Source organism: Cololabis saira, chromosome 14 (genome assembly GCF_033807715.1).
Source record: "Cololabis saira isolate AMF1-May2022 chromosome 14, fColSai1.1, whole genome shotgun sequence".
NCBI lineage: Eukaryota > Metazoa > Chordata > Actinopteri > Beloniformes > Belonidae > Cololabis > Cololabis saira.
This window is the reverse complement of record NC_084600.1, coordinates 28,808,330-28,817,551: the sequence shown is the minus strand read 5'-3', so window position 1 is coordinate 28,817,551 and position 9,222 is coordinate 28,808,330. Positions and strand designations below refer to the sequence as shown.

At 41.6% G+C, this 9,222-nt stretch overlaps 1 protein-coding gene across 1 annotated transcript; it reads right to left on the bottom strand.

The window, feature by feature from the left end:
• Positions 1-205: 205 nt before the first annotated feature.
• LOC133459928 (solute carrier family 35 member F2-like) lies at positions 206-7,508 on the bottom strand. The gene is made up of 9 exons (XM_061740331.1): positions 7,386-7,508; positions 6,673-6,774; positions 6,037-6,209; positions 4,741-4,868; positions 3,218-3,392; positions 2,807-2,963; positions 2,260-2,312; positions 2,007-2,161; positions 206-479 (listed from the first exon to the last, which is right to left on the bottom strand). Exons 2-9 carry the CDS (start codon positions 6,759-6,761, stop codon positions 252-254), a joined length of 1,158 nt encoding a protein of 385 aa, XP_061596315.1. The 5' UTR covers positions 6,762-6,774; positions 7,386-7,508; the 3' UTR covers positions 206-251.
• Positions 7,509-9,222: the final 1,714 nt, after the last annotated feature.

Below are 9,222 nucleotides of genomic sequence, written 5' to 3'. Positions count from 1 at the left end.
ATAAAATAATAGACATTAGCATTTTTCTCTATTTTATAGAAAAAACAACCAATTCACTTACATATTATGTATTTTTTTTAAATAAATGATTTACAAAGGCGACTGGAAGATTAACGAATGACTCCCATCAACGCTGTAACAGACAGAAAGAGCAGCTGGGCCAACAAGGTTCATTCAAGAGTCTTTTTCTTTGTAACGTGTAAAAACTGACCTTGTATTCTGTTAATATTGTTTAAAAAAGAAAACATTTTCTAGAGTATAGATACTGTTGTGGGGTCCACGCTCCTCTGGGAGCCCGTCTGGGCGTCCGTCTGAGCGTCCATCTGGGCGTCCAGCAGGCGGTTGGAGGAGCCGTCGGCCGCCTGATCGCCCTCCTCCTCCGCGGCGCCCGCAGGTACAGCCGAGTACGTCGGGACGGCGTTGAACGTGACGAACCCAACAGTGATGACGACAAACGAGATGATGTACAGAGCTGAAAACTGAAAAGGAACCAAACAGAGAAGAATCCTGGATCCGTGAACAAGGCGGGCCTCACGTACATGTTAACGATTCAAACAGAAGTCACATTTCATCATCTGTATCAGCTGATTCGCCTGATCTGGGTTTGGTTTAGACACAACTCAGAAACAGAGAAGCAGCTTTAAAAGCAGCAGAAAGGAACTTTGTCGTTTGACTGACGTGACGGCGAAGAAAGGATTTCTGGGGACAAACTGAGGTGGTTTTAACTTTGTAACTGCAGAAAGTGTTTGAAAAAGACCCTTTGTGCAGATTTCTCCTCCTGGCTGCCACCATCTTGTTAAAAGTCATAAATTACAGAGTTTACTACTTTAAAACTGGATCAGCACTGCTATATTTACCACACATGTTGTTAGAACACGACATTCAATATTGGATGGGTTTCTGATGAGGTGGTGGAGACCGGAGGAGATCCCCGTACTGTCGCATCTGCTGGAATTACTTCAGGGATGATGTTAAAAAAAAAGCATCTACTGTGAAGTTGCTCCTTCGTCCGAACCTCTGCAAGCAAACTGCTGCTCTCCTACAAGCATGAGTTGGTTTTCACTCAAAACTGCTCCATTCACATTGTTTTGGTCTCTGAAGAAGGTTTACACCAAAGGTTGTTTCTCTCAGTCACTGTTACGACTCTATCCAACGTTTCCTCTCATCTGGCGCCTCGCTTGGTCACGCTCTTGTTTTCTATTTTGTCACTCATTTCTAGAGTTTCTTAGGTTCACGCCGCCTGCACGAATCAGACTTTTGTCTCATCTAAATCATATCTGCACAGATTTGATTTGCTTAAAAATCCGACCACATTCACAGAGATGGCTTCAAATGTGATACGACCTGGACTAGCATGCACGCATCTCAAACTGAATCTTGACTAAAATGACATCATCTACCAGTTCAGCACCTCCAATACGGTTTGTTTGCATAAGTTCTATGCAAGTAGGTTACCAAGGTTACCATGCGGAGCTGCGAATATCAGCAAGGACAAAGATCAGATCTGCCTAAAAGCTGGAAACTTTCTGACACAACATTTTTCCATCAAGAGATGTACAATTGTCCCTAAAGACAACTGGGACAGTAGTCCAACGTTATCTTGGGTGGGACAAACGGGAGCGAGAAGACACTCAGGAAATCATCTCTCAAATTAAATTGATGCTGATATAGCAACATTAAAACCTAGTTCGTGCCGCCTTGAAGAGACGTTTCTGGGCGTTCATTAATCCTCTAAAACCTGGTCTTTGATGATTAAAATTCCACGATTGGACTCTTTACCCACAAAAACAATGTAGCTGACTAAAATTCTGGCTCCTGCAGCATTTCCAAATCTGTATATCTGCCAGTTAGAGGGCAGAAAAGTTTAATCCGTGGTTGTCTGGGTACTCAAGAGATGCTCAGCGATCGTGCTTTCGTGATTTCTCTTCCAGTATATTTAAAAAACACACATTTAGGTTGCATAAGAACAATGTTTTCACCATATGCTGCCTTTAAGTGCCACCCACCTTGTAGTGGAAGAGGAAGAGGCCACAGAAGAGGCTGAAGAGGTCAGAGGTGAGCAGAGAGAGGTTGACGGCGGTGGCGCTGGTCATCTTCACCACGACGGGCATGAGGCTGTACAGCGCGTACATGCACAAGGCGTAGACGGCGAATAGCCCCGCTGCAGAGCACGACGAGCGAGGGACAGATACACGTCAATGAACGAGTCTGCAGCAGCAGCCGGCATCACAATTCAACGCTGCCGTCATCGATACTCACATGTGTAGAAATTCCACGTTATCAGAGCTACTGCGCGAGTTTCCAGCACAACGCTGCAAAAACAAGAAGAGAAGGTCTTTACTTCATCGCTCAGGGTCCCATTTCTATGCTCTCGAGCAAACCCACATGGCAGCAGGTTTTACTGCTGCTTCTCACGACCTGTTTTCAGCAAACGTTTACTTCTCCACTATCCTAATAATGTATTGGACAGTTCTTAACCCAATTTAATGGTTTATGCATCTCTTCACATGTTTTCTTTGCTCGAAACCAATAATTTGAACCTGGACATTTCTGTTCTTCTGGGTCGGATCCGAGCGCTGCAGCTGTCTTTCTCAGTACTGATCCATATTTCAGGCACAACTAAATACAATAATCAAAACCTAGTGTGGTTTCTTAACTTCAAAGGTATCTGGGCATTAAATAAGTAAAGATTGCTCTAGCTTCAGTTTGCTGCAGCAGTTGTAGTGTTACAACTGGTACTTTACACGCTTTTATACACCCGGCTGCAGAGGGCGGGAGGACGGGCGGCATCCAGGCGGTGACTTACAGCTGTACGCCGCTGATCAGAGTCCCGAAAAGGCCCATCATGCCCAGGAACTCGACCCGGCTCATGTTCTTCACCGTGTGCTCCTGACACATGTTGGATACGGCGTAGAGGACGGCACTGAGCAGGACCAAGCAGTCGCCCAGAACCACATCGCTGGCTGAACAGACAAACACAGGCGCTGGTGAAGAGACTTCCAGCAATGAGGTACACTGACGTCCAAACAGGAAGCTTCTAGTAGGTTTCCCTTCCCATGAATCTGCCCACGGTTCAGCAGACTCCTCAACAGAAAATGTTACTCAAATAAAACAAATTCAAGTAGAAAAGTCTTGCAATTTCCCAGAAACTCCAACTTCACGTGCTGAAAATAAGTCTTTCTTTGTAAAGAGCACAAATGATCAGAGGCGTCCTTACTGGATCCCTGTGTGTCTGGTCGAGTGTCTCGTCCGGCCAGGATGTCGGCTCCCACCATGGCCCCCACCCCCAGCAAACACACCGTCACAGCGACGAAGTGGACCGGCCTGTAGCGCGTCTTCAGGAAGAGCCAGGACAGCAGCATCAGCACCGGGATCACGAAGCAGTCCAGCACCTGCGACGCAGAAGCACGCGAAGAAGAGCGTCACAAAAGTGGTAGAAACGCTTCATGTTGAGTGTTTTTGCCTGAAAGGCCATTCTTTCTCTTTGGTTTTCGCTTCATGTTGTAGAAATATTTGCAGTTTTTGTTTATTCTTTAGTGTATTTTCACTCTCAACACGCAGCCAAGTCTTCAAAAACAATGGAAAAGTTGTGTAGGTGATCATTTTCCTTGTTTAAAATCATTTTAATCTTGTTATGCATGGTGTCTGCGTTTCTGCTGGACAGCTACGTCTCTCATGGCTGCACTTGAACATGGTTCGGAAAACCCTCTTCATCTGTGTCCCAGCCGTTGTCTTCGGAGGTTATTGAAAATTATGGTGCAATCAAACCCCCCCGGAAATACGGAGTAGGAGCAAAGACATAAATCACACAGGTAGTAACTAGGAATGGGCGATATTTTACCGTTCACGATATACCGTCAAAAAAATTCCCCACGGTAAAAACGATAAATTCCCGTTGATGACGTTTTTGTGTAACAAACATGGCGGAAGGCGGATCTGAGAGCGAGGATCTCGCTGTTAAACGAGGCTCCAGCTCCAGCTCTGGAACTGGTTTGGATTTAAAAAGAGAGACAAGGAGCAAACATCATCTATTATGTGCAGAGTCTGCAAAAACAGAAGGAAATGGTTGTTACATTTTGATATAACGTTTGACTATTACGAAAAAAAAAATTGCAATAGTATCTAATTTGTGGCATGTTCCAACCACAGGTTAATTTGCACATTTTATTTATATTAGAAGAGGTCATCGCTGATTGGATTTTATTTTCAGTGAACTTTTATTTATTTGTCCTGTTTCTTTATTTATCAGGTTGTATTTTTTCTACTTTGTGATTTTATAAGCTAGGAAAACTTGAAGGACAATGGTACTTTTGCTTTTTGCACTGTTTAAGCCATGCAGTTTGAATAAATGTTGAATCTGTTCTTACATTTCAAACTTGTTTAATTTGAGTCATTACAGTTTTGCAGTACAGGTGTACTAATTTAATTGGTTTTTTATTAATTCAATTTAATTGGTGTAGTTTAGTAGTATTTAGTATTCTTTTAGAGCAGTGTTTTGGGGGCTCCAAAGACTGAATGTGGTAATAGATTTATAGTTAAAAAGGTGGAGTTGAATTGGTATTTTTTTTGTCGTAATTTTTATCGTTATCGGGATAAATGCCAGAAATTATGATAATTTTTTTAGTCCATACCGCCCATCCCTAGTAGTAACATATATTAAACCCCTATAAGGACCACTCAGGTTTGAGTCATTGTAATTACAGGTTCCCGCCTCCATGAAGCTCTGCAGCGTTGTCGTACCTGTATACTGGTCAGGGTGGTGAACTGGTAAGCCTTCACAACAGCGTAGTTTGCCTCCACATCTGCCAAACCCATCACCAGATACTTCCACCACTTCGTCTTTAAAATCTGAAGGATGTTCCCGTCACCTGCGTGAACAACACAAGGCTTCTTAGTTTTCGTGTCTTTTTCAGTCTTTGTATAATCAGTGTGAGAATCATTAGTACCGCCCCATGGACCCACTGAAGTTTGGTGGAGTCGAAGACGCCATCATACACCTGCTTCAACGAACCCGCAGTCATCTGGATAAAGCAGGCAACTTATGTGCTTTTTATATCTAGATATATTTTTTATGTGTATTATCTTGTTACGGTGAGTATAAATGGACTGGTGTATGATTTCAGAGGCCACATTTACCGTACATGATACGTGTCCCAGACAGTCTCGATGCTAGAATATGAAGCTTATCCGCATAGGTTATAAAGTTTTAAAAGAGTCCAGACCAGGAAATATGTTCATATTTTCATTCACCCTTTAAGGTTATTCCTAATTAAAAAAAAAAAAAATCTGTCTGGTGAAAAGATGCGGCCCATCTGGTCCATCACTGATACCTCCCACAACTGCAGAGTAATCTGAGTATTTCTGTAGACGACAGGACTCCGACTTGTACTGGAAGTCTGAGGTGTACAGAGTGAAGGGGTGAGAGTACAGTTCCCTGTGGTGCTGCTGACCACCTGGTCAGACCACAACTGTTCACTCTCACCAACTGTGATCTGTTTATATCAAATTATTATTATTATTATTTTATCCAAAGCTGAGCTATCAGAAAGAAAATACTGGTAACAGAACCCGTCTAAACAGAACTGACAAACAGAATCTGACCCGTAAATCGACATGAACTTTAATAAAGAGATCTGAACCGCTCTTTATTACCTTCGTAGAAGTAGCGAATTTGGTTTAGAAGTCGAAAAACCTAATTTTACTCAACACCACTCGTGCTTATTACATGCATCATTCCAGGAAGAACGAGGTAAGATTGGTAAGATACATGTCTTCAAATGAGCAAAACACCACACGATCCTCATGTGATCTCGAAACCTTTTGGGCAAACTTGTGACATCATGACTCCTGTGAGGGAATGAGCGCTTGGAAACTCCCCCGGTGAGACCCGAGGACGGAGCACATACGTCCTGTGTGCACAGTTAAATGTTCCCTGTTTTTCTGTTTAATTTTATAGGTACCTGTGAACGTCTACCAGTCTGGGATTCATTGGGATCCGTATGACTGGGAAATGTCCTGAGCGAGGGGCGGCCTAACCTTTGCGGGTGGCGAGGATGGCGGTGTAGGTGAGCAGCAGCAGCACGTAGTTGAGGAAGCTCTGCAGCATGGGCGTCTCCACGCCTTCATCAACCAGGTACTGGCAGCTCACAGCCGTCCCACAGATCAGCAGGGACAGAACCTGGCCCATGGCTATGGTCTTCAGGAGACGCCTGCAAATATGCGTCAAAAGCAGAGATAAGAGGGATAAAAACTGCTTCTATTCACCAGTTTCTGATTTGGGGGCAAACATATTGGATGTTTTTCCAAATACAAAGATATGAAATCAGACAACACCGTATGGACGCTGGAGCCTTAGTATCACTAGTAAAATAGGTCATTGTGATGATTTTCACAAACTGCTCAGACCTGGCGATCGTTGGCCTGATGAAGATCTCACCATGAAATGCTCTAAAAGATTATATAACAGTGTTTGGGAGCTTCCCCTTGTATTTTGGAGTACTATTGACATGTGCAAAGTGCAAACAGCACTCTTAACAAAACAAAAAACATTACAGAATATTTGGCATTAAAAAAAAATCAGGCTGTTAGAAACAACCCTATCCTGTATTTTTACTATTTAAGTTACAGTAAGTAAGACATTTAAGCAGGGTGACAAAAGCTGACATTTCTCACCATGTGAAGACTTCTTTTAAATTGTAACTGTGGGGTCCACAGGGAGTGCTCAGTTTCCCACATAATCTGTTCTCTGCAGGCTGTTCCATCACTTTAGGAAAGCTAAATCTGGAGAAATGAGGAGAACAAGGAATGATCAAAACCTTGAAAAATAAAAAGGATTGGAATTACTGTCATTTAAAGTTTCATCAAACCCCCTAATCTGAACATGGCACAAATCTCCACAGGAATGTGATGTGTTTTACAGCAATTGTGGATTACACTCTGAGGCAAATGAGTTATCATGTACCTGTTTTTTTTTGTTAGAAGAAAAAAAATCGTTTGGAGTTTACTACTATTCTTCAAAGTATATATAAAATAAATACTGTCAGCACAAAAAAGGTTTCAGGTCTCAACATAGTCAAACTTATAAACTTAAAGCGTGTTGGTGCCCATCAGAGGGGTTGCCACGAAACCATAACCATATTTTTAATATTATGAAACCCGATTTTTAAATTTGCCCTTAGTTATTCATAAGACGCGTTTCATTAAGTTTAAAAAGTATAAACTGATGAACACAACTAGAGAAAGCTTAAACTGTCACTTTTTTTAGTGTAGTTTGGTGTACCTGCTCTGCCAGCGCCAGTGACAGTTGTCAGTGCTACTGTACCCTCCGTCCTCACGAACACTTCATTCATAAATGTACAACAGAAACAAAAAAATGAAAATAATACCAACGTGTTGCTCTTCGGTCACGTCGTGACAGGTGTGAGACATTTTTCGGAGGAGATGAGTTATCATGACTCTGAGATCCGTGCTACAACCCGGTCCACGCCATAGGTCCACGCTGCCTGTCGTTCCGAGCCGGAGGTGAATCAGACTAACCTCGTGGTCTGGCTGGACCCGCCCACTGCAACCTGATTGGTTGAAACGGAGTTGAAAACTATGACATCACGTGACCCCACCCCCCGTCAAAAAAAGTCTTGCATTTGTTTACCGTATATTAATATGACTTTTTATTTATTTATTTATTATTATTTATTTATTCGCTAATAATAATTTTGCACTTTAACTAAGGTATATTTTTAAGTCTTAGACTGTATAAAATGTAAGAATCCATTGCGTTTTTTGTTTGTTTATCGTTTTTTTTTTTTTTTTTTTTAATTTTTTTTTTTTTTAATTTAGTTATTATCTTTGGAGGTATTGTCATGTACTTGCTTGTCTACTTGCTCTCATGGTGCGTCTCTCTCCCTCTAGTTGTATTGTGTTTATGAAATAAGAATGGAAATGAGGATTTGTGAAAATATGAATTTTAGTGAATACATAAACGATAGTGAAGTTTAAGGGATGTATAGGGAAGGGGGGTAACAGGGTTAGGGTTAGAAGGTATTTAAAGGCATGTTGTGCCTCTTTTTGCTTTGTTTGTGTTTGTTGTTGTTGTTTAGATATGTCCTTTTAATTTTTTTTTTCTTTTCGTTTTCGTGTAAATGTTGAGGTTGGTGTCTGTCTTATGTCTATATGTATTTTAGTTGTTTTTTTGTTATTATTTTACTGAACGTCACTATGGTGTGGCACATAGAAAAATAAAGTATAAAAAAAAAAAAAAAGAATCCATTGCGTTACTGTCTGTGACTCAAATTTTACAGTATTGATATTCAAGTTCCCACAGCTCCAAAGCTTTTATGAATGTTCAAGATGTACTGAATTTCTATAGTTGTTGTTATTTTTTTAATGACACTGCAGCCTTCAGAAATCCTCCGTCTGCCATGAAATCAACACTGATAATTGACACTTTTGTTATTCTTACACGGAGGCTGAAATCTCTTGTGATTACACTGGAGACCTTGAATCAAGTATGTCTGACAGAGAAAGAATGATAACAAAAACAGGAGAAAATGAAATACTAACTGCCTATGAGGCTGTACTAATATTGTTTTCTTGCCTGTGGACTCAAACTCTGTGTGATATGTGTGAGAGCTTGCTCTCTATCTTTGATTAGGCAATGCTGGGAGTGAAATAATAGCATTACATTTTTCTTTTTCATGGGGGCGGGGGGTCTTGGATGTTAAGATGGCAGAGTCTCACCAAACTGCATCAAGAAAAAAAAAGTGGGAACCATTTGAAGTAAATGTTCCTCAACGTAAAATTGTGAAGGCCTTGAAAAGCACCATCTATAGTGCATAATATCATCAAACAATTCTGAGAATCGGGAGAAATCTATGGATGTACGGGACAAGGCCGAGGTTCAAAACTGAATCTTTGTTATCTTTTGGGCCTTGGTTGAAAAACCCACATCTCTGATGATGGCTAGAGGTTGCATTGGTGCCTATGACGTGGGCAGCTTCCGTATCTGGACCAGCTCCATCAATGCGGAAAAGTACATGGCGGTTTCAACAGCAACATATACTCGCATCTAGAGAACGTCTCTTTCAGGGAAGACCTTACATATTCCAGCAAGACGATGCTGAACCACATATTCAGTCCATCACAACAGCAAGGCTGAACAGGAGAAGAGCCCTGCAGTTCAGACCTTTCACCACCAGAAAACATTTGATACATCATGAAACCAAA